This window comes from Sebastes umbrosus, chromosome 20 (assembly GCF_015220745.1).
Source record: "Sebastes umbrosus isolate fSebUmb1 chromosome 20, fSebUmb1.pri, whole genome shotgun sequence".
Lineage (NCBI taxonomy): Eukaryota > Metazoa > Chordata > Actinopteri > Perciformes > Sebastidae > Sebastes > Sebastes umbrosus.
Genome location: NC_051288.1, coordinates 26,673,409 through 26,700,032, shown reverse-complemented (window position 1 = coordinate 26,700,032; position 26,624 = coordinate 26,673,409). Strand labels below are relative to the sequence as shown.

The following is a 26,624-nucleotide window of genomic DNA, read 5'->3' as shown; positions in this document are numbered from 1 at the left end:
CTTCTCGTGTACTGATTGGTTTAAGCTCAACAGCCAATCAGAGTGATTTCTCTCACCGACGACCTTTAAACTTAAGGAAGTTGTTTCCTGTGAAGATGGAAGTTTATTTTGAAAAGACCGTTTGCCTGTAACAAGCGGAAATTGACATGTGTTGCTGGAAAAAAGGAGGAAAATCTTTAATTTTTTAAGATATACGAACCTTGAGAGACACGTCCCACATACACACATGCTTTACATGTGACAACTATGGAAATACACAAGTACGCACTCAGATATCTGCAGACAGCACACTTTATCTGCAGGAAAAACACACAGTGAGCCGCACCATGTGGACAAATGGAGTTTATTTAAATACACACAAAAAGAAATGCAAGAATGTGTACAGATCTGTATTTCTGCACACATTCAAGGACACATGTTGACGACACTAATGAACATTAGAGCAAACACAAACACGGAATTAAATTAATTAACAACCTGAATAATGAAATGTTCACTAGAGAAGTTCCCCAGCTGTCAGACGGCGTCCAGATGTGTGAGACGTCAGTCAGCTCCAGCGTGTCATACGTGGACGAAGTCACTCATCCAACAACTTCAATCAGTCTCCGCGAGGCTCACGGCCATTTTCAAATTGACTCCCTATTCCTCTGTTTTTTTTGCACATGTTCCGTGTTTGTGTGAATCAGGAAGCTGCTGCAGCACGATAACGTTTATCTGAAGCATTAATATTCCTCTCCTCCACTTCATCCTGTTTGTTTGTGTTTTTCATGTATAATTTTCATTTTCATTTTACAGAATCAGTCTTTCATTTTGCAGCTTATTCTTTTGGTCTGTTTTTAATGAAACAAACAGAAGTGTGGGAGGAGCAGATTTAGAGCCGTCCACTAAATTAACTTCAGTAAACAGCACTGATGTTTCTGCTTATTTATTTTAAAGTTAGTAAAGTTGGTTTGTTTTAAAGTCCACCTCCGCTGCGTCAGACTGGACCAATAAAACCCCAAAACTATCTGCATGGACAGATCAATATTAGAAGTACTTTGGGTGCAAAGGCCCTTTAAGAAGCTGGTTTGGTAACAAAATGTTTACATTTTTAAATATAATTTATTTCCATGTGTCTAAAACTAGAATCATGTCATGTTAACAGTCAACTAGCTGCCCGGCTCTTCGTCGATTAGTCGACTAATTGGTCGTTTTGGTCTAAAGCTAAATTCACACTAATCGACTTTCTTTAACAATGCCAGGATGTTGTTGATGTTGATTAAGATATTCATGATGACATTGATGATGTTGTTGATTTGGATCCTTGCCTGTGTTGTACGGACTCTCAGATGTACTTCGCTTTGGACAAAAGTTTCTGCTAAATGAAACTGTAGAATTATTGCTCCAAAAACCACATCTCTGGTGAACAGCAGATTTAAAGTGGTGCTTTTGTGTGAGAAACTCAGTTTTATAGATCTGTCGCTTAAATCAGCTAATCAACAAAGAGTCGACTAATAGTTGGATCAGACTTAACGTTATCAGCCCGTTATAATCCGACACGGCCGTCGTAGGGCGTCGACTCGGATCGGGAACGATAAATGAGTGTTGCGTCCAACAATCGATCGTTTTATCTCGTGTAGTGAGTCATAGTACACGACAACCGACGCCGCGTCTGGGACGCCTCACGACGTCCCGACAGAAAGTCTAGCATGTTTGATTTTTTTGTTTTTTTGTTTTCCATGACATGTTCCGCCACGGCCGTGAATTTGACCGGCTGAGCACAGACGCACACAGCTGTAAACAGAAGCACATAGCTACTTATTATGCAGAACGCCAAAAACCAAAATGCCAAATGCCAAAATGATGGCGACGGCCAAAAACCCCAGATTGCGTGGGCCCCTTGGGGATTGAGCCCCGGTAAGCCTGTATATATTAAAAGAGGGCGGTGCCGTGTTGTTTACGCCGTAAATATGACATGTTTCAGTCTGTACTTTCTTTCGGGAGAGCTCATTGTGAGTGTTTCTGTAGTTCCAACAAAGTGATGAGTCTTTAAACGATCAGCTGAAAGTTCCACGTAGAGGTTAATAATCCCCCGGCCCTGAGGTGAAGGAGCTGCTCCTGGTTTTATATCTATATCTGTGTGTGGTTGATGTCTGATGTCTGGAGAAGCTCCCGACTGTTGCTGCTTTAAATAAACTTATTAGTGGCGACGGCGAGCAGCAGTTCACCGGTTCCATCGTGTGTGAGCAGCTGACGAGGTTTTCACTCACAGTAACAATCTGTTGAAGGAAAAGGAAACCCGCCGTGGCTCATTGTTCTAATGAATGCACCGCCTTCACATACCGCCGCCGCCGCCATCCTCCACCTGTCGCCACACACACACACACACACACACACACACACACACACACACACACACACACACGCTCATCCCTTAATTTTTTGTCAAACTGCATTCCAACGTGCTCATCCTCTCCTCTCCTCCTCCTCTCCTCCTCTTCTCCTTCCACCTTCTCCCGCCTCATTCTTCTTCTACCCGGCAAATATTGATCCACCAAATTACTTCTCAAGGTCGCCAGCGTCTCCGTGGCGACTGGCACCGTGTCACGATAAGCCCCCCGGAGCTGTTGGCATGCGCGCGTTGAGTCGGCTCCCGGGGTGAACGCCAAAAGCCTTCCCCTCCGTCGAAACAAATGTCAGGATGCCACATGGAGCAGGGTGGCGCTACAGGTGGGGGGGTTTATGACATCGACCACAGGGGGGGCGGCGCTCTCTGTCGTCATCTTCAGTCTATCTAGAAGCTCTGCTCGTCGTCTCTAGCAGTAGTTTGTTCTGATATTCTCGTTTTTAAATCGGAGCAGAGCCTCGGTCAACTCTGAGTCCAACCGACTCCAAACATCTGTAACCCGAAGCATCTCATCGAGGTTCAGTTCAGGTCAAACAATTTTAAAGAAAGGCAGCTGCCCCGATGGATTTACTTCTCTCCTTCTAACCCTGCAGCCTTCATTAAAAACAACAGCAGATATGCAGTGCATAGATACATAAATACATAAAATATACACTATTGTTTACCCTCAGTGTGAGGCTCATCTGAGGCCACGCAGTGGGATTATTGGTATTTTTGTATTTAAAGCTACGTAGAACTTTAATTTTGTGTGTGATGTCCGACAGTCCTCTACGGGTGGGAACAAAATCAATTCACCTATGTATCACATTTTCTTCAGAAGTATAAAACATTACATCTCTGACTAATTATATGATGAAAATCAAACATTTTTACTGGATTCATTTAGAGATTTTTCAAAGTAAAAGTCCCTAGAAGTGAACTTTTTCCCTTAATGGTCTAGTGTTAAAAAAGTTAACAAGAATAACGCAATAAATCAGAATATCGAGTCACTTGTAGAATCGCCTGAAAATGTCTTATTCAGCGTTCGGTTGTACTTAACTCCCCCTTGGCGACGGCCAAAAAGCCAAACTTCAGGCTTCAAAACAGTCGTCCACAAACCAATGGGTGACGGTGACGGTGACCACGTCCACTTCTTATATACAGTTAATGTTACTTCCTTTAAAAGATGCATAATCTCACTTTAATGAATCCCGTCCTGTTGGACCCAACGTACCTGTATCAGTGATAAAATAAATCGTAAACGTCACCTTTCAGTCGAACGGTGTACATTAGATACGTTAATATCTGTGACAAAACGCCTGTTTCTCTACAAAACTATAAAACTACAGTAAATGTAAAGACACACTGAAGCCGTCTCTCTTCACACTCACACACACACACACACACGGAGGCGAGAGGCTAATTATACGGTTCATCATGCTGACTCTCATCGCTCCCCTTCCTCCCTCCTCCTCCTCATCCTCTTCCTCCCTCTTCCCTTTAAGCCCGGCCATTATCCTCCTTGATATATCACCTTTTCACTTGCAAATGACTGACACCATTGAAGCCGGGCACTCACACTCTGCAAGTGGCACTTTTCCCTCCAAGAATAGAGCCCGTAATAAGTCTCAGTGTGGTCAAGGACAATAGGCGGCTTTTTATCTTCGTAATGACCATCGGGCCTCTTTCTGTGAACCCTTAACGTGGCTGTGTGGCCATTGTGGTGAGTCGTATAGAAAACACGTGGCGTCCACGGTGAATCACACTGATATATATATATACCGTGTAGAATGTCGTGAGTCATTCTTCTATAAAGGTGTTTTCTGGTTTGGACGGACCGACGCCATCTCGACTTGGGTTCATTTAGACCTCCACGTAGGACTGAAACGTTTTTATATCAAAATCACAATTTGGAAGAGTATATTTTTCAAATCACAAGAGCTGTGATTTTGGGTCAGCCTGGTCTCATACACTGTTTGTAGCTATACCTACGACAAGTATGTCATTCGTATATACATCCCGGAAAATAAGTTTGTCCACGTAATCATGAAACAACGCCGTGTAGGGAGGAGGTCAGGGTGGATGGGTGGGTTTAAAAACACCAGACTTTCACCATATTGGTGCCCCGTGTGAGGCCAGAAGTCAACTTTGATTTATTTGTCACGTCACTTCCGTACTTAAGTAACGCCACTTCCTTAGTTACTTGAACCCAGATGTTGACTTGTCACGTAACTTCCATACTTACTTCCGTACTTACTTTCGTAGTTATTTTTTAACCCAGACGTTAACTTATTTGTCACGTAACTTCCGTACTTAAGGTACGCCACTTCTGTTGTTATTTTATCCCAAGCCCGTCGTCTTTTCCTAAACTGAACTAAGGTATTCCTGTGACGACTGAAGTTTATTTTGAAAAGACGTGTTGCTGGACATTCATAGGAGAACGCAGGGAAAATGAGGAATAACTATTCGTAATATATTATACGAACCGTTGTATGAGGCTACGTTGCAGAGAAGAAAACCCTGACGTTCAATGACATTAAAATCAAGTTAAGTTAGCCGACATTTTTACCGCAGTACTCCTCAGTATGGATACGTGTCCACCTAAGCCACATTTCCACTGCATGGAACGGCTCGACTCGCTTGGAACCATTTGGTTTTCCTTCGGCAAAAGTTGTGGATTGCACCTGGTACTATTTTTTTTGGAGTTACCTTAGTCAAGGTTCCAAGCGAGCTGAGCCAATACTCGAAAACACTGCAGACTACTGATTGGATAGAGAGAATTGTCGCCTGTGCGACACGGAACTTCCTACAGAAACACGCCATTTTTAAATAGCCAAGCTCGTCAAGAGCAACTCCAATTTATTATTCACTCGACCTAGATTTATAAAAATGGCAGCCCGTGGACTATTGACGAAGTCCAGACGTTCCTCTGTTTGGTTGTTGATAAAATGATCCAGCAAGAGAACAAAATAGAGAAAAGTACCAAAAGCGAGTTGAGCCAAGCTATACCGTGCTGTGGATATTCAACAATACGAGCCCATAACTTGGCTCCTGCTCGGCATGTGGAGCACAGAGAGCTGCATTTTAAAGCTGAGGGATGTATGTGCTGCATAGAAGGAGCATGAATGGCAATAGATGGAGAGATAAATGAAGGGAGACACCCCACAAAGCAAAGGTTGAGTTAGCTGATGAGAGTTTAAGGAGCTTTGTTAGTGTAGGAGAAGGATGGATGGATAGAGGAACACTCAGAGGAGTTTAAACATATAGGAGGGGGCTGGGGGATAATCTGGACTATCAGCAGCTACATTATAGAGAAACACAAAGGCAGTAAAGAGAAACAGCTGTCAGAGTTCAGGTCTTTTCATGTGGAAAAGATCTGAGAGACGATGTTGAAGGAGGTGAGACAAAGCCGGGGGAATGAGGGTGAGATGACTCCCTCGCTGTCGCAGTTTCTGTCTTTGCATGTGGTCAAAAGCTTCATGGTGTTTGTGGCTGAGTGAATACGCAGAGAAACTGCAAAGACCAATGAGGTGACGCATATCTACGTGTTGGAGGCGTGTTAGGAACAGAGAAGGGAGATGTGAGGGGTTGTTGGGTCAGAGCGGGAACATGAGAGTGATTGTTGTGTTGTGATGGAAACACAAAGACGCAGCACGGTGTTAAAAACACTTCTGCAGCTTCACGCTGACATACGTTCATCATCTCGCTTCTTTCTTTGGGCTGACGTATAACGGGCCAATCGGTGCACGTAGCACAGCGTGCAGCGCTAAACATTAAAGCAAAGAGGCCAAACTCTGGTGCTTTTTTGACAACATGACGCTGCGGTGGCGCTGCTGCCATATTGGACTGAAAACGCCAATGAGTCTGTGGCCATGGATGTATAAAGAGATGTCTGTAAATCAGAGGATCATATGTTTTTGAGGTGAATCAACCCTCCCAGTAGGACCACTTAAGTCTTGTGCATCATTGTGGCATTTAAACGCCTTTCCGTGCTGCCTCATTATATGTTTTTCCCATAATTACCTTGTTCAAAACGTTAGAAAAGGATGAGCAAAGTATTCTTATCGCCTCAGTCACTTAGGTAACCATCTCTGTAGTTACTCCCTAAAATGACCTTGTCTTAAAGTGGTTTGGTATAACGTAAGCCTCAACGCTGGTTGAATAACGTTCGATTGAAGATGAGTCTGGAACAAAAGACATTTAACTCACATGCTGCAGTAACAGGATGCTAATGAGAGCGGCGGAGGCCCTATGTTTATGTAGCAGGATGACGGTTTGATTCAGCGTGTCGGAGGTGATGTGAGGAAACGGAGACGGAGACGTCCTGCCTGCTGTAGAAAACGAGGGCTGACGGTGGAATATGAGTCACAGTTTAGTGGGAGTGAGAGCAGAGTTTTGATGAGGCTCCAGGATGTGGAGGGTCTGATTTAACCCGACGTCTGTGCTGGAAGCCGCCCGCCTGATAACCTCCAGGATGCACCCACTCCTCCACAGCGGACTGACGGCGGTAACATTTAAATATTATCGTCACCTCACAGCAAGAAGGTCTGAGGGTTGGACACCGAGTCTGCAGCCGACGCTAACCTTTCTTTTAATGCTCATATACATTCTGTTGTCTCCCAACAATGAGTTTTTCTCTCATATGATCAATGCTTAGCGCTCAAACAGCATAAAAATACATCACCCAGGACGTCATTTATAAGCAAAATGCAACATATTCATCATCGCAGGTCTACTTTTATGCCTGGAATGGCAAATTGAAACAAATTCCTGAAGGCCTCTCTCCATCTTTCTCTCGTAGATGGTCAAGCCGACTTGTTCAGTTTCCGGTTCACAACCTCTACTTCTTCTTCTACTCTTTTTTAATGGTAGATTAAAGTCATGCGTAGCTTATAGCGCCAACTTCTGACCAAACTACGCTGTAGCTGAGATTTTTCACACCAAACCAGGTGATGGAAATCCGCCTAATTTGCTATTTTAAAAGTTTGCTTAATATTCGCTTGATAATTGAATGTAAATACAGATGCAGATTGCATGGCAATGCCAAGTAAAAAATAGGTTCAAGGTGTTTCATTACAAAGGTTAAACTCTGTCTGTCTTGTCCAAAGCTTCTCCAAACAAAGGGGAGATCTGTCTGTCTATTTGTTTGCCAGTTGGCTGTTCGAGGCGGCGATACAATTGTCAAAGTGAACCGCTATCGGCTGTTTGTCAGAACAACAGGACTGTAACGTTCAGGAGATTCTGTTGATGCCTGCTGTGACGACATTACCGTCATCTCACGAGAGGCCACGGAGTGAAATCAGGATAAATACACACAAGCTTTAGTGCCGTTTTAATTAATGATCAAGTCCTCCAGACCGTCTTTCTGTGAACATCCTGAACATATCAAGAATACAAAAGTGATGACTGCAATGTTCAGAATCACAGGAGGGTGCCATTTGTTCCCTGAGTGGAGAAGATGTATCTGACAGCTTCTTAGGCGAACAAATTAAATCGCCTGTCAGCAATAATCTTTTATTCTTTTCAAAATAACAAAACTCTTCAATTTATCTTTCAGGCCGTGTATCGGAGCCGAGAGATAAATACTGCAGAGACAGCTGTGTGTGCAGGCATCTCGGGTTTGTCAAAATCACCGTATTCAGCAAAGAAATGGGCTGCTAAATATGTTTTGCGTGGCATTTTTCAAAGTCTATTCAGTTCCCCTGGCAGCGCTGTGCAGCTCTAACAGTGGTGTAATAGTATGAGGCACAGTTACATCAGCCTGTGGTGAATGTCTCCTTTGAGGATTTTGTTTGGTTGGAGGTGGTTTTTTCCTCTGATTGGAAGGTATAATCCGTCTGAAGAATGGGATTTAAGAGAACATCCAGGTGGTGTACGGCTCAGATTGGACTCCAGCGGTGCAGATCTGGTTCTGGCAGCTACAAATAATACTGGACCGAGAGTTGGTCTGTGTAATGTTGAGAACAGAAACGGGACGGACTTAGTGAAGGAATGTTTGAAGGAAGTTCAAATATTAAAACACATCTTGTATAGTTTTTTCTGCATAGTCTTAAAGTGTTAAAAAAAAGTTTTGGGAGAAAAGTGTCATTTTTCCAAAGACGTCATTTGGCATATTTTAGATTAATTGCCAGGAGGACGTTTTTCATGGCGATTGAAGAGTTGTTATTTATATAGGTTGAGTTGTTTTGACTTAAATGTCTTTGTTAATACAATATGAGAAGACAATGAGAAGGTCCATCACAGTTTCCCAGAGTCCAAGGTGTCATCTAGTGATGTCACCACACCAGAAAGTTAGTAGTCGATACCAATACTAGTGAAATTCCACGATTCTCAATACCACTTAGATACCATGGCATAAAACAAAAGTAAAACAATAAATCCCATGTACTTCAACATCCACTACTTTATTACCGTACATCTCAAACAACTGGAGTCATTCAAGTTTTAATTCACGAGATTACATTTGAACACATCATGATAGCGTTATTATTTACCTTCACTACAATACTCATTTTTACTGAATACGGCCTGAACACACCATGATGTATGGTAACCTCCTGTGTTGAAATCGACAGGACGAGAGCTAGTTAACGTTAGCGGTTAGCAGCCGGTAAGCAGCACAGTCCTGCACGGAGCTAACAGCTTACAGCTAGGGATGCACAGATCTGACTTTTTCAGTCCTTACACCGATAGCGATACCTGGGCTTCGGGTATCGGCCGATACCGAGTACCGATCCGATACCAGTGATTAATTAACAAACTGTGTGTCTCACTGTGTGACGTCTTTCCTGTATAAGGCAACATCAGGCCTGACTAAGACATTGTTTTACTAATTTTGTAAAACAAAAAATAACAAATAAATACATATTTAAATTTTGGCCTTGAAGGAGGTAATGTTTTCACCGGCGTTGGTTGGTTTGTTTGTTTGTTTGTTTGTTTGTTCGGACGGTGATTCAGAAAAAGGGCTCCAGCTCTTCAGCTCAGTCAAATACATGATGTGTGATGGCAGTTCCTCTAAAGTGGGTTACAAATGAAGTGATTTCAGATGTCAGAGGCGCTCCAGGTCAATCTGGTGCTGCAGTGTGATATAAATGTCACTTTGAAGCACTTTGACATAAAAGTCAGGTGTTCCATTATAACCTATATGGCCTATAGGTCACATCTGAGAACGAGAGGGCTGCTCCAGTCAGTGATTGAACGTCAGGCCCTGAGGCTCCACTGTCAGACACGTCAGTCATAAAACACTCTTTAAATCTGCACTAAGGAGCACTTACAGGTGACATCCAGGTGTTGACCAGCAGCCAAAGTGATTAAAAGTGATCTTTAGACTTCCTGTAAAACCTAAAACATGAATGTCCTCCAAGAGGGGGCTTTTGTCCTTATTGCTCTTTGTCATATACATGACAATGAAATATGCCGATGACCTCACATTCACTGAGTTCCTGATGGGGTCTCTTCCTTGGATTTTCTAAGACCATGGATATGGCAATCAGTGCCTCAGTGCCTCTCCTCCATCTCCGACAATTTCTGGTCAAAACAGCCGTAGAGTCCTTTAAACTGAGTTCAGATATCATCCGGTCTGTCATGTCATTATACGCTCTCAAACACTCAGCCAATAATCTGTTACTTCAGCATTGCCAAAAGAACCGATGAGTCACCCTCGTGACGTTCTGAAACAAATATCCCTGACCTTCACTCGTCCGATCTTCGAGTACTCCGGCCCAGTCGGGGGCGGGGGGGCTGACAAAAGGCCTCTCTGAGGAGCTGGAGAGGGTTCAGAAACCTCTTCTTCTCCTCCATCACTGAGTGAATGGCGTGATGAGGCCGCCCTGCCGCCCTCACCAACATACTAAAGGATGGTTGATCCCCGCTGCTCAGCTTCCTGCCTGCAGCCTCAACACCCACTAAAGCTTACAGTGCATACACCGTACCATGTATTACCATAAGGTAATTAGGCACTGGCGTTGGGGAGTCAGCTCGTGGCTCTGTTTCAACTGTAAGAGAGTCTGTGGACCACCGACCAACGTTTCTGGCATGTCAGGAGGGCTGGTCGGGAGGAGTTAATCAGTCCTCCGCCCCCCTTTAGCTTCTTCTCTTCATCCCTCTGAATGCTGCTGCTCTGGAGCTTCTCTGTCTAACAGCTGACTGACTGTGAGCTGAGTGGAGGGTGGACTCTGTGCAGACAGCAGCAGGGATCAGACAGAGGAAGATGATGATGATGATGATGAGTGGTGGATGCAGGCAGAAAAGAAAGAAAGAAATAGAGACGTTCAAATGTGGACTGAGGGAGAAAAACAGGAACAGAGTGAAGAGGAGGAGACGGAGGCGGTGAGAACATGAAATCACTTCTTCCCTGTTGCAAACCCCCCCCCCCCCCCCCCCCCCCCACCCTCCTGCAGGAGTGATAGCGTAGCGTCCAGAGTGTGTGTTTGAGCCAAGAAGCATCTTGACGGTCTGTGTTCCTCTAACAACACCGTCCATCACTGCAGAGAGCGGCTCTCAAAGAGCTGCAGACTCTAACGCTCTACGGTTTCTAGAATCATCACCAATCAACATAGTGAGTAATTAGTGTAATTATTAAGCAGCGTACTGCAGACACACTGAACCACAGAACATTCATATTTCATTTTTTTATTAACATTTTAATTCCACATGTCAAATCGTTGCTTTTATTAGAGACTTTGCATCCAGCGTGTTTCATCAAATGAGAATATGTTTTATAATAAACCTCATATGTTCAGAAACCGCTCGTATTATCACGCAGTCCAGTCACAGAGTTAAACTTCTGTACTTCTGTTTCAGGAATACTGAATATATTATATGAGTATAAATATGAGACTTTAAACCGTAACAGTGATATTTTAACATAAAAACAAACATTAAGTACTGCTGCATGATGGGAAATATTGATAGCCTGTTATGACTCTTTGGTCCAAAACAAAGATGCTGGAAGCTGGAAGTCAAAGATCTCTCTACTCATTTTGTAAGATGCAAGAAATATAAAATAATGGAACATTTGTTTTGATTTCTTTATTCATAAGAAGAACACACATTAATCAATACTTAAGTAAATGTGTCAGCTGTCAACTCTAGTCTTTTGGTGAGATGTTCTAAACCAATGAAGTGAGTGAGGGGTTAATAAATACTAACATTAGACTATAAGATGCTGATATAACAACAAAAGCAGCATGCACACCTCTCCTCTTGAATATTTTTGATTCTGTAAAATCTTTGGTAAACTGCAGGAAGTGTTGTTAAACCACCTTCTGGGTTTTTCAGACTTGGTTGGGGATTTCTCTTCCAGAAGCACTGAAGCTGAAGCTGAGCTCCTCTGTGGCTCACATCTCCTGATAATACATGAACTCGGGGCTAATAGAGAACATGCTAGCAACTTTTATTAGAGCTCGGAGCAGCTTTAATGTGTCCTCCTGGACTTCATATCTTCAGTAAGTGCATAGCAAGCACGGATGGCAGGATCTTAAAGCACTGTTTAGTGAATCTGCATATTAATGGCGATGGTCTAACCTCCATTTCACGCCCGTGTGCCTTCAGAGTCGCCCCACTCGCTATTTCATGTGCACGGCTCCGCCACGTTAAAATAACCCGGCGGCTTCACGCTGTCCGCCGCTTTGATTTACAGACGCTGACCCGTCCCCGGCGCGTGACAGCGGCCTGGCCGTTAACCATATAACGGCCCATAACTGCCCTGCACAACTGGACTCTCACATTCCTCCCATTGGCTTTTATTTCCTCCAGCTGCTGGAAGTAAAGTGAGTAATGAGGGGTTTTATCCGGTCGGCACAACTCAGCAGCAGGGAGGAGGAGGAAGAGGACGAGGAGGAAGAGGAGCGTGTCATATAAAGCACTAAGTGCTCTAAAGTGAAGCAGTACCAGGACAGCAGATAAGCCATGAATATTTTAGCAGGGTTTGCTTCGGGGGAACAAAAGGACAAAAGGTTTGGATGTAATCGGCGATTAAATGAGAGAGGAAGTCTGTACGGATTGTTTTCCTTCCTTCTTTATTTGTCTTTGGGACAATCTGGTCTGCTGCCGTCCGTCCATCCATCTGTCTCTCCGTCATTTAGTTCATCCAAAGACATCTTTGTCACTCCGTGACCCAGCCAGTCAGTCGTTTCTCCGACCACTCGCCGAACCGCCGGGCCAACCAGGCACCTCGCCAGTTAACCAATCAGATATTCTCTCCGCCGGCGTGTCAGTCTGTCTGCGACGCAGGCGGCGGCCGTGTAACCATTTAGCCAAGTCAGCCAGAGAGTGGTGACAGGGAAACACGGTGGGGGATGACTTTAAAGCCAGAGGACAGCTGACATCCTGCACGTCCCAGTGTGTCGGTTTAAATCCTCCTCCCTCGGTGCGTCAGACTAAATCTTCCCCCCTAATTGACAGAGCAGAGGATGTTTTCTGCCAGGCGCAGTGATGGCAGGATGCAGCAGAGACGGGGGAAACTGTGAAAGGCTTCATGTCCTCCCCCAGATGGGACGCTCTGTCTCTGGCTCAGCGTTGGTGTGATTCCACAGTACAGGATATACCAGGTGTATATAATACTCAGAACATCACCTTATATTTATCCCGGTGGGCAACCTCCAGGTCTGAGAAGTGAAGCCAAAGCTGAAGTGCCTTAAACCTGCATCCTTTCTACCAGCCAGCAGGGGGCGACTCCTCTGGTTCTATAGAAGTCTATGAGAAAATGATCTTCTACTTCTCTCTTGATTTATTACCTCAGTAAACATTGTAAACATGAGTTTATGGTCTCAATCTCTAGTTTCAAGTCTTCTTCAATACAGCATGATGTTCATTTTGGTAAATGATGGTCCCATTTAGAGTCAGATAGACCATAAAGCAGGGGATGCTTTAGGGCGGGGCTACCTGCTGATTGACAGGTCGCTACCACGGCGTTGTCTGGTCTGGGAGTTGTCCCATGTTTTAGTGTGTTTTCACTTCATCAAAGTTAATTATAACATCTTTGGTTGCCTAAAGATGTCGTATTCAGTGTTCGGTTGTACTTAACTCCGCCCTCTTATGTCACTTCTGGTTGCACAAAAACCAAGATTGCAATGGCCAAAATGCCGTACTTGATTCTTCTTCTACATCTGGCTAGAAAACTTCTCTAACCACCTCCAGGTCACCCAGGTTCTGCTCACTTCACCCAAATTAAATCTCCTCTGCAAATAAACAAACTTCACGCTTCAAATCGTTCCTTCAGAAACCTGCCGGTGGCATCAGCAGAGACATTATTCTGCCGTCTCTCTTCCTCTTCCCGTTAATCTCCGCTGCATTTTGTAGTTTTACTAATTTTTCCAATTTTCTTGATCTTGGTGAAAGTTGTTTCTCTGGAAACTATGAATCACTTCTTCTTGTTTGTTTATCAGTGAAGTGTGGTGCTTCTGATCACGCTTGTGTGAAACTTGAAACAGTGATGCATCAAAGTAGGTCTGCAATTAATGATATTCTTTAAAATGTATTAGTTAATTAAGTTAATTATTGAGCCATCATTTACATTTTTATAACTATTTTTTGGTAGAGTTTAATACAACGTCTTCAGATGATCTGGTTTTGTCCGACCAACAGTTCAAAACTCAAAAAATATTCAATTTATGATGTAAAAAAGCAGAAAATTTCAACATTTGAGGAAGTTAAATTGGGTGGACTGGAAATGGAAATCACTTAAATGATTAATTGGGTATCTAAATTAATAGTACGTATTAATAATAATAGGTTTATCTGTATCCATCAGATTTAAACTAAACTCGAGGAGGGAGACGGAGGACATCATCGTAATGTCTCAGACACTTCAGATTAGATTTTGATAAACGCTGAGCATCTGATGTCTCCACGTTCACTCCTCTCTCCTTTGAACACTAAACCAGCGTCGGTATACATTTTTAACACTTTTAAGTTAAATGAAGAGTTGAAGCAGAATCTTGGATCCAACCTCTGCAAAGAAGAGAAAGTTATTTCTGCGAGAGACTTATCTACGCCGACGTCCTGCTGTTATCAAAGCAAAGGTTTCTCTCTGCTGAGCATTAAGTGGAGTGATTGCACACTCAGCAACCAGGCGGCCGTCTGGTTCCACATTGATTTTCCAGTATCCAAATGAAAGTATTTTTTTTTTAAGAGTAAGTCACTTTAATGGATTTTCTCTTCAGGCCTTGAGGCAGTAAACTGGAACATGTGAAACGATGGGAAGACTTTTGGTATTCGCTGTACGTCTCGTCTTCATGACGGAGGTGGAATCAATAATTGATCGCGGCTTCTACCTGCTGTCAGTGGAAAACCTCATGTGTCATATATAACGTATATACTGCTGATGGTTCCTCTGGATGACAGCTTTATATCTGAACGTTAGTCTAATGCTACAGTTATAATAATACAAAACACCTTAAACTGCACTGAGAATAGGTAAACCCCAAAATCCTCTTTAAGTTTGGTTGTCCAAAGTACTTTCCTCTTTTTGCAGCTCCAATGTTGTTGCCAAGAGAAGTGACATCTGACGATAGCTGTGAAATGGAAAAGAACATTTGTTGACTTGAATCTTACAGTATGTGTGCTAACTAGGCCTGTCAGTCCATTAAAATATGTAATCGCGATTAATCACACATTTTTTATCTGTTCTAAATGAACCTTAAAGGGAGATTTTTGTCAAGTATTTAATCCTCTTATCAACATGGGGGTGGACAAATATGCTGCTTTATGCAAATGTATGTATATATTTATCATTGTAAATCAATTAACAACACAAAACAATGCCAGATATTGATCCAGAAACCCTCACAGGTACTGCATTTAGCATAAAACAATATGCTCCAATCATAACATGGCAAACTGCAGCCCAACAGGCAACAACAGCTGTCAGTGTGTCAGTGTGCTGACTTGACTATAACTTGCCCCAAACTGCATGTGATGATCATAAAGTGGGCATGTCTGTAAAGGGGAGACTCGTGGGTACCCATAGAACCCATTTACATTCACACATCTGGAGGTCAGAGGTCAAGGGACCCCTTTGAACATGGACATGACAGTTTTTCCTCTCCAAAGGTTTGTGTAAGTTTGGAGCGTTATTTAACCTCCTTCATGACCAGCTAGTATGACATGGTTGGTACCGATGGATTCATCAGGTTTTATAGTTTCAGATGATACCAGTATCTTCACTCCAGCTTTAAAACTGAGCTGCTACAACCTAAAAATCACAAGTTGTGTTAAAGTGTTGAAGAAATTAGTGGCGTTACAATGAATTTGCATTATTATCGCGTTAACTTCGACAGCCCTAATACATCCTCAAGATGTGAAATATGTTAATTTGTATTTAGATAGTATAATCCTTCATTTCTTTATGATGTTGGTTGTCATGGCAAAGACGCAAGGATCAACTTCTGTGAAGCACTGAGGGTAATATCAAGGTTTAATAGAAAACTATCTACATGGTAGTCTTAGTGCAGAGCGCACTTGTAGCAAGAGATTGTTGCTCTTCGCTCCTCGTTTCACTGAAGTTTTAAATGGGGTTTCAAACCACCTACACTCTTATTTGAAAATGACCATGACAGTTTTTCCTCGCCCAAATGTAGTGTACGTTTGGAGCGTTATTTAACCTCCTTTACGACAACGTAGTATGACGTGGTTGGTACCGATGGATTCTTTAGGTTTTATAGTTTCATATGATACCAGTATCTTCACTCTAGCTTTAAAACCGAGCCGCTACAACCTAAAAATCACAAGTTGCGTTAATGTGTTAAATTAAATTAGTGGCGTTAAAATGAATTTGCGTTAAGGCGTTATAATTATCATGTTAACTTTGACAGCCCTAGTGCTAACCAAGCCATGATGTAACTATTACACAATAATGTAATCACATCTCAAGTAGAACTACATCCTGCTGTCATTGACACGACATCAGAAACACATCTGTAAACCATATTTCTTTATTAAAGATTAAGAAACTCCAAGCAGCATATTCATAAATAAAATAAGGGTCTCCCTTAGATGGACGGTGACAGACTATATGCTTTTGACAGTTCATGTTTTCGTCGTCTGACGGGGCGCTGGAGTTTCAACGTAAAGGGGTGACGCACGGAGCCGCCCCCAGCACATACACACACTTCCTGTTCACTTCCTCTCTGCCGACCAATCAGATAACCTCACAGTCCGCCCGTCCGTCCGTCCGTCCGTCCGTCGTGTCGTGGAGCACAGTGTGAAAAGCAAGTTGGTTCACGAGAGCGAGTACTGCCACAGTTAGAAAACATCCATGTAGAGTCTGTTCAGATGAGTCGATGATGATCCGGCAGACGCTAAAAACCCTCCGACGCGTGTTCAGAGTCCAGAATGAAACACATGGTTGAGTTTATCTGATGTAATTGTTGGAGGATCTGTATTCACACAGGAACAGAACATTAGCCTTTAACCCCCCTTTGGCAGATATTTAATATATTCATGGTTTTCTGAACAGAGAAAATTATTTAATTAGAAGTAATTTTCTGCAAGTGACAGTCAACAAAAGATCACATGTTCAACATCTGTATCCACATTAAACCTTTTCTCAGATGATTAAAAGCACCAGAAGAAGTTTATTGGTCCTACAATCAACAGGCTCAACTGATTTCATCTTTTTAGGGAACTTCAAATCAGTGCAAGAATTAGTCCGTATTGGACAATTCAACGCTAATGATTTACGTCCAATGCCAACGCTTGGTGCTACTGCTGGAAGTACTGTGATGGTAGATGGGCGTGTAGCATGTCTGTCAGTCTGTGGAGATATTTGAATTTAAAGTGTTTGTTTCATCATGGCGTATGAACGGCACGATAATTAACAAGTCATTTCACGTGCAATAAGAACGTCGTTCCTGCTTTTGGCGTGTCATTTGTACGCCTGTATTGACTGAAACGAATCCGTGTGAATATGCGACGCTCAGAGCTAGTGATGTAGAATAAATAAGGGGTAATGTACAGCGAGCCGGTCATTGTTTTGAAATAAACCCCGACAGGGCGATGCGGCGAAGCCTGAAGGGGTTTATTTCACAACAATGACCCGCTAGCTGTACATTATCCGGCTTATTACACGGCTACTTACTGAAGAAATCAATATTTTGACACAAAAATGGTCCGCCAGATTCCATCATCAGAGCTGCGTCCATAGCAACGGTATGTTATACATAGCAACGGTCTGTTGTAAAGAAATAACAGACAGTAGAACGCTGTGGTTGACCAATCAGAATCGAGTATTCAACAAAGCCAATGGCCAAATAATGGGTCCAATAAACACAGGACTTTCAACCAGGAGACTGGTGTTTGTGTTCCAAAGTGTTATTGAGTTATGTTGAAGTTATGTTAGTGACGTTTTCTCCGTACTCAAATTACGTTTGTTTCCGTGCGTACTTTACTTAGTTTACGTACTTATTTTAAGATTTTGTTGCCTGAACATAACTGCAGCCCGTTAACGCAGTTTTGTTGCGACACACGATAAGAGGCGTAAAAATTACCTTGTAATATCGTGCTATTTATACGCCTTCCCGTGAGATCGGGTTGAAAATGTCATGTGACCGAATCAGAGCGTAATCCATGGAGGTCAACGACTGGGCTAACCCTCACCAAGTGGTGTTTAGATGCTTCACTTTAAACATTGTTTAACAATAACCACAATCTGTCCCTGACCTTTACTTTTCTTTATTACATGGCTGTGTTGAATACTCGATTCTGATTGGTCAATTACAGCGTTCTATTATTTCTTAATAAAACAATGACCGGCTCGCTGTACGTTATCCCTTACATAGTTGCCATGTACTGTATAGATATTGTAGAAAGGGACAATTTAAAAAAAAACAACTTTGGCATTAGACATAAAAACCATCACTGAGCGAAATCCAGAATAGTCCAACATTGACGTTCTTATCTGACAATATAAATGTTTTGTTTATATTGTTGAGTTGTTAAGAATTAAGATGGTATTTGGGACAAAGTCAGTTATGCATTGGCAGTTAATTTTTACAATTTTAAATGAAAAACGTTTGACAGAAATCCGTCAGATCACTGTTTTGTCAACCAGGCGATCCATTTCCCTTCTATCCGATCATCAGTCAGTAGGATATAGTGAGACTTAGTGTCCTGTCTACAAAATGAATTTTAGGAATGAAGCCCTTCATTCTCGGTTTCCTCTGCAGACATAAACTTGTGTAACTTTTTGGAGTAGAAACCTTTAAACAGCAGCGAGCTGGCTGGTTAAAGCTGCTGTTCATGTCCAGAAACCTCTTCTGTGTGTGATCACGTTTCCAAACAGCCAACGGAAATAAAGTCAAAACCCATCAGGGCCCATAAATGCACATTAATTGCACTTATGAAAGCAGAAGAAGAAAAAGGAGGGGTGAAGTGTGTGGTTTTATATTTTCTGTTCAAATAGTTTTCCATAAAGGTTCATCATCATCATCATACAGTATTCCATAAAGAAAAACAATCCAGGGTTTAGCGAACATAATCAGACCCCCTCTATATTACAAGCAGTTGAGGTATGGCACCTGCAGAATCTCCACCATCACGAGCCTCTGATTGCACTTTGGATAATGACGCCCTCCGTCATCCCTGCAGGTGATAATGGATCTCATTAGGAACGACTTGTGGGAATATGAGGCCTCTCTCTCTCTATCTATCACTCGCTCACTCACTCACTCACTCACTCACTCACTCACTCACTCACTCACTCACTCACTCGTTCTGACTAAAATAACTGCACTGCTTTGCAGGAGACAACCTGTATACAAGTGTTTTGACATTAAATTCTCTAGTATAAAAAAGTAAAGACATATCTATATAGCTGATAGTTCTTTCTACACAACTCTTTTTCTTCAGGTTAAATATAACAAAACAAAAAGGTCAGAGACTGTTTGGCTGCGTTCACACCACCGACTGTACCTGTAGTGTTAATGAGAGTATCGGACAGTAAGCAGTGAGATACAATACTAGTGACAAAATGCACAAAGTGTAACAGCATTACTGCATTTTGGTTCAGGAATCAATTAGAATTGAACAACTGTTGGATCTGTGAGGCTGGAAATCTCAATTTAGAGAAAACCAAACTAAGATGGATGAAAGTTGGCATCCGAACTTTGTTTTTCGTCTTCAGCAGTTGTAGTTGGTAACCAAAAATGTCCGTAGTTATACCTGCGAAACCATGAACTAGGAAGTATAAAGAGCGACAAACGCTGAGTAGGGAGGGTGGGGTGGATGGGTGGGTCAAAAAATATTGGTGCCCCGTGTGAGGCCAGAAGTCAACGTTGATTTATTCGCACATAACTTCTTTATTTAAGTAACGCTACTTCTGTAGTTATTTTAACCCAAACTACCATCTTTTCCTAAACATAACCAAGTAGTTTCCTGTGAAGATGGAGGTTTATTTTGAAAAGAGTGGGAATTAAGACATGTTGCTGGACATTCGTAGGAAAATTCCCGGAAAATGAGTTATAACTTTTCGTAAGATATCATATGCACTGTTGTATGGGGATTAGGGCTGTCAATCGATTAATTTAGCTCAAGTTTGGAGCGTTATTTAACCTCCTTCATGACAAGCTAGTATGACAACTCTAGCTTTAAAACTGAGCTGCTACAACCTCCAAAAGATTGTTTTCGTCAATGCATTTAAAAATATCAGTGGCGTGAAAGCGAATTTGTGTTAACGCGTTATTATCGCGTTAACTTTGACAGCCCTAATGAGGATACGTTGATCTGCTGGTGGTCCTAGAGGAAAACTCAGCAGTCAAGAATGTTCGTACCCAATTTCATGACAATCCCTCCAATAGTTGTTGGACCAACTGACAGACCTACATTGCCATCTTTAGAGCCACGTCACTCTTTTAAATTTGGATTGACTGTTGATTCAGAACCGGTTCATGATACCCAACCATCCTGCTCTCTGGGTGTGTTAGTCTTAACTAGGGATGCACCGGGATGGTCCGATACAACGGCACCGATACCACTTTACGGCAGCGTGACGTTAACCTCTCGTCAGCAACTTTCGGGTCCTATCGTACGCGCTCACGTTCCACCTCCCCGACAGTGCGGACGAGACGGGCCAGTGGTACGCCTGACCCGCGTGGCCAGGATCCCACCTCAGCTGGTGCGCGCCGGACCTCACTTTCATTGTGCCACGGGTTTTGCTTGCACCCTCTGACTCACGCGTGTGTTAGACTCCTTCGCCCCGAGCCTTTCCAAGCCGACCTAGAGCCGGTCATGGCGCACCGCCTCGTATGTGGGACTCCTCAGCCTGCCGTGTGTCGCTCACACCCTCCAGCTGGCTGTTAACTAGGGTCTTTTGGCACAGAGAAGTGCTCGTATCGGTACTCGGTACCAGAGAGTACCCAAATGTAAGTACTTGTACTCAGTTTGAAAAGAAGCGGTATCGGTGCATCCCTAGTCTTAACACTGCAAAACCCAGCATAGTGACATTGAACACAGCCTTCGTTTGCGTTTGAGGGCTGAGTAGCGTAGCTTATCAATACTAGAACCCAACAGCTAAAGTAAAAATAAATGGATCCAGTCAACAGTCGGTGTGATCGCAGCCTCCCAGTCTGTCCTTCCTCTGTCTCTCCTCCCTTTACAAACTGAAACTCCTCACCTGGACAGTACTGATGCCAAATAAAGAGGTACTATAAAAACAAACCACTCAGCTGTGTAAAATATGAACCAGATAAAAATCCACTTGTCCCCACCCCACCCCCCCCATTGTTGAACGATACACCATTTATACGTAAGAAAATGAATGTAGACTTTTGATTTTTGAAAAAAACAAAACAATGTATATTATATATTTAATACAAATGAAAAAAAAAAAAAAACCTGTGATAATTTCCGTCCGATGCTGAAGATATATATAGGGTTGGTACAGAGGTGCATAACAGTAGGTGTCCAACACTAAAAATGTCCCTACAGCGGTGCATCATGGGTAGTCGTTTTACATCGATGAGTTGTGGAGAGACATCGTTTAATTTCGGCACTTTAGAAAACAATCACAATGAATTTCGCGTCATTGTTTCATATTGAACAAAATTTACAAAGCCATTCAAACAGTCATAACTTTTTCATCAATGTATATATATATTTTTTTTATCTCGTTTTTGTTTGTTTTTTATAACTCAACTTCAAAAAATTGAGAATATTCAAAATACACTTTAACCTCACTTCGTTCTCTTGGTATTTACAGATATGTACAAGAGAAAAATTACACCCGCCAACCCGCCCGCCTCCCCGCCTTTTTTTTTTTTTTGTAACATGTTTTTTTCTGAACAGGTAGTGAGATACAAAATCTTTTTACTTTGTACATATATGTTTGTTTTTTTTCCTTCTATAATAATTTTCCTCTAGAGATCCCCAACCCGCCTCACATCCAAAGCCGGACCAAAGTCCAGACTTCTCGTTGCAGTTTGACCCCTTCCTGTCCCCCTCCTATCTCTATATGGATGTACTGTGGGTGGCCTCAATGGCTTCGGGTATGGGTCCTCCGGAGACTGCCTGGTAGGACATTGGCATGGGTGTCTTGCCAGGGCTCTGCCGGAAGAGCCCCCCGTTGGGGGCCCTGTGTTTGCACTGCATGGTGCCGCTGAGGCTGGTGCTGCTGAGAGGGTGGTGCAGGGGCAACGTGTTGCTGCCATGGCCCTGGGACAGAGGTAGCGTCCTGCCTAGGGTCCCCCCATGGTGAGGGTGGGGATGAGGAGGAGGCGGCCCCCCCTCCCCGGGGAGGAAGGTGGTCACAGCGAGGCCCGAGGGCGGATAGTCCCGCACGGACTCCGGCCCCGGCATCAGGCCCTGGCTGGGCTGCATGCTGCCGATGTCCAGCGCAGAGATCTCGATAGAGGGGCCGGGGATCTGCTTGTGGGCCAAGTCCTCGTCCAAAAGACTGTTCATACGACGATGCACCTGTTCCAGATTCACCTCCTTGTCCTATAAGAGGAGGAGGAGTGGGGGGGTGGAAGAGGACAGAGGAGAGACAGGGGGGGAGGGAGGAGAGGAAGGAGGAGGGACACAGAGGCTGAGATTGGCGATGGGCCGGTTTCTCAGACTGGTTTCAGGTCTGCTGGTGCTCCAGTCATTCTCACTGTTTTAGGACGTGGCCTTAGTTTTGGATTGACGGACCGCCATCGGGCAGTTTCTTTTTGTCGTCGGGTACGACGAGCCCAGTGGGAACTGAGGCCACAGAAACCAATTTGTACTATATGTGCACCTTGAAATCAAACTTGGCCAGTGAATATTAAAGGTTTGATGTCTGGAGAAAAACAATCCTGGAGCCAAACGGACTGACGGCGGTTTGTTGTAAAGATGTTAGAGGCTGTTGTTGTTGTGTTTAAGCAGGATATATCTCAAGGTTTTCATGAAATGTGGTGCATTGAGAGACCTCTGGTGAAGCAATGATTGTTTTATGATCGAATCTGGATCTTGAATTCCTGCTAGAAGACTTTCAGTTGACTGGATCTCCACGTTAAAAACAGGCAGATATTGTACGTTGGGTTTAAAATCCAAGTAATAAGAGAAATAACTTTGGATTTATGGTTTAAAATAGGGCTGTCGATCGATTAACATATTTAACCGCGCATTTTCATCTGTTCAAAATGTATCTTAAAGGGAGATTTGTCAAGTATTTAATACTCTTATCAACATGGGAGTGGGCAAATATGCTGCTTGATGCAAATTAGGGATGCACCGATACTGTGCTCATGTACTCGCAAAACGGCTCTGATACAACGGCACCGATACCACTTTACGGCAGCGTGACGTTAACCTCTCGTCAGCAACTTTCGGGTACTATCGTACGCGCTCACGCTCCACCTCCCCGACAGTGCGGGCGAGACGGGCCGGTGGTACGCCTGACCCGCGTGGCCGGGATCCCACCTCAGCTGGTGTGTGCCGGCCTCACTTTCATTGCGCCACGGGTTTTGCTTGCACCATCTGACTCGCGCGTGCGTTAGACTCCTTGGTCCGTGTTTCAAGACGGGTCGGGTGGGCCGCCGACATCCCCGCAGGAGATATGCTCAAAAATATGCTCAAATCATAACATGGCAAACTCCTGACTTGCCCCAAACTGCATGTGATTCATCATAAAGCGACTCGTGTGGCCATGACAGTTTTTTCCTCGCCAAAATTTAGTGCAAGATTGGAGCGCTATTTAGCCTCCTTTACAACCAGCTAGTATGACATGGTTGGTACCGATGGATTCATCAGGTTTTCTAGTTTAATATGATACCAGTATCTTCACTCTAGCTTTAAAACTGAGCCGCAACAACCTAAAAATCACAAGTTGCGTTAAAGAAATTAGTGGCGTTAAAACGAATTTGCGTTATTATGGTGTTACCTTTGACAGCCCTAGTTTAAAGTAACGTAAGTTGTGGTAGATATTTTTGCTCTCTAGATTTATGTACTCAACTGAAATAGAAAACATGTTCAGTGATGTTTGTGCTGTATATTTTCCAGCGCTGCCCTTGGAGCCGCCACACTGTGCAGCAGGATCAGAGAATTGGTTCGCTATCAGAACAATTTAATCAGAACATTGGCTGACTCTGCATCTCCTGCTGACTGCAGCCATGCATACTTGTTAGGCATTAATAGACACTTGAGTGTTTCCTCGTTGAACCGCAGGTGTGCTTCGGTACACCGGGTCATAGGAAGGTAAAGGACGAGGTGTAAAGACAAACAAAGGAGGCATGACTCGCATATCAAGTGAGCCTCCGGGGCTGAATCTAAATTATCTTCACGTCTCTGTGTGTGAATGCAGCTCCAGTCAGCTGATGTACAGTTTTCTTTTTTGAGACAGGATTTTTTAAACAAGCAGCCGCTTTACAACAACTCAGCCTGGCTTGGCTCCAGCATTGGCTTCACTTCAACTCAGAGGTACAATGATATTAGTCACAGTAACTCATCACAGTGACACAAGTGATATTCAGAACAATGCACATGACACATTACACCGTATATTAATACACACAGATATTCAGGTATGTTGCAGTGTCATCAGCAGCAGGATTTTACAACCCCTCCACCCCACCCAGATCATTTAGATATCTTTAATTTCCTTTTTTTAAAGTAGTAATCCTTAAGATTTTCATCACATTCTCCCTACCAACTCGTCAAATAACTTGATCAGTGCCCCTCGGCATCGGAGACCTTAGGAAACGGAGGGTTAGGAAACGGTCGTGGTTGACGTTAACTTCGCTGACTAACAACTCACGGGGCTGACGATACCGACGAGTCAGGCAACTAAAGACTGACGTGACAAATAAGTCAACGTTGCTTTTAGTGTCACACGGTACACGAACGGCGGTCTCCTGGTTGAAAGCTACCTATCACTATCTGCAAAATAAGACGCTGTTTGTCATTGGTCAACTCATTTTTGTGTTCTCATTTTTGTCAGACATAGAAGTTGACTGAGTAGCTGACTGAGGGGCTGTTTGAGGGGCTGTTCACATGCCTCATTGTTGCACCCTCAATTCCAATTGTTGTCAATGTAAATGCGCGGAAGGCGCGCTCACAAAAGAGAGTGACGCCATTGCGGTGCGCAAACATTCCCAAAACGCCTGGCTGGTCTTTTAAGGGCATGTCGGCAGCGCTGCGACTGCGAGATAAAGATAGTTCAACTTTTGGAACGTAGTGTCATGTGATGAGGAACAACCAATCACAGCCGACAGATATCTTTTCTTTTTCCCGTAAATATCAGTCTACGGTTTACGTCTTTACTTATTTTACTGGCTTCCGTCTTTCCGTGTGAGAACGTCACAACATCCGGTTGAAAGGTCAGTCAGACCGACAAACGGAGCAGTAAAGTTACTGTGAGATATTTACGATGCTAGAGATCCATTTATCTTTGTTTTGACTTTGTTTAGTTTAATCAGTGAGGCTTTAGACTAAATTATCGCAACTTCATCATCATCATCGTCATCGCAGCGCGCAGTTTTTGGTTGCTTAGTAACGGCAAGCGTGAGAGGAGCGCAACCTCCAAAGCAGCTTGGATAAAAGGATGAATGCTGCCGTTTTTGGCGCCTATGGTCAATATATGTGGCGGTATTATTATTATTATTTTTATTAAACCCCCTGTAACCGTAGATGTCACCAAAACAACCAGGACTGAAATCTTAAGGATTAAGACTTTAATTTATGTAACTTTTTTTTAATTGGTATTAATTTAAAAGCAGTTATGTGTCCTCCCTTGATCAGAAACTACATTTTGGCATTGGAAATTGTTGAATTTGTATATTAATTTATTTATGTATTTTAATTTTCCTCATATTTAAAGCACAACATGATTAATATCAGCCTTTAAAAACCCCAATATGTGCTGTGTTAAATGATAAAATGTAAACTACAAGTCAGGTCCACGGCTTTGTGTCCCCCCCCCAAAAGAGACCTGACCTCTGATTATCAGGACGGCGACTAATGAGAGGTTAATAGAAATAAAACGAGTTATCGGTTTGTCTCTGAAAGGCAGACGAGAGGCGGCGATCATGAGATAAGATGGAAATGCGTTTAGCGTTAAGTCTTTATGTTGAGGTAGAGCGGTGCAGAAAGCACTTCCTGTGAAACGCCGTGTAACAGCAGCTTGTGAAAGAAGCACACTTGAGGAAACCTCCGAGTCTCTCAGCGCATCTTGATCCACCGTGGTGGAGTACCGCCGAGGCCAAGCATCTGTGTTCAACATGTAAACATACAATATAGTGTTTATCCACGAGGTTCTGAGCACGTCTGAATGATCCCTCACCGGTCTCAAAGAGCTCCTCTCAAAGCCAATTAAAACGTCTCCGTTCAGGTTATTGTTTCACGACTGGCATCTCATTAAAATATGTTTTTCGGCGGCGTCAACCTGGCGGCCGGCCTGAATAAATAAATGCCTGGGATTAAAACCTCAGCCGGTCGTTAAAGACAGACTGGTGATGTAAGTGCACGGGAAGAAAATAAAAGGCGAAAAAAAGCCTCCATTAATTTGGAAAACAAACAGCTCTTTTAATGAGTGCTGCCAGTGGGGGGGATTTTAAATCACTCTCCCCCCCTGCGACTTTGCAAATACTGCAACTGTTGAGTGGGTTGTGCTCATGTGTGATAAGAACAGTTTCTGAGGAAACATTTAAACCCTCTTTTATATATAACCGGCTGCCTTTGATATGGACATCTCTCACTGGAAGGTGGGTTTGTCCCTAAAGTCTGCTGTAGAGCTCCATGGCTGAATGATCCAAGCCTATTATATGGTCAAGTGATGACAACAGAGTCCCCATACAACTCTGATATT

The 26,624-nt window shown here is 43.2% G+C and overlaps 1 protein-coding gene and 1 long non-coding RNA gene across 5 annotated transcripts in view; one reads left to right on the top strand and one right to left on the bottom strand.

The window, feature by feature from the left end:
* LOC119479302 overlaps nucleotides 1-26,624 on the top strand; it is a 117,831-nt gene that overhangs the window by 85,185 nt on the left and 6,022 nt on the right. The window lies entirely within an intron of this gene.
* LOC119479299 (glutamate receptor ionotropic, delta-1-like) overlaps nucleotides 21,325-26,624 on the bottom strand; it is a 555,378-nt gene continuing 550,078 nt past the window's right edge. For all 4 annotated transcript variants that reach the window (XM_037754721.1, XM_037754723.1, XM_037754722.1 and 1 more), the window contains one exon: nucleotides 21,325-22,297. In XM_037754721.1, coding sequence (XP_037610649.1) covers nucleotides 21,834-22,297 — 464 coding nt within the window. In that variant the 3' untranslated portion in view covers nucleotides 21,325-21,833. The remainder of the gene's footprint in view (nucleotides 22,298-26,624) is intronic.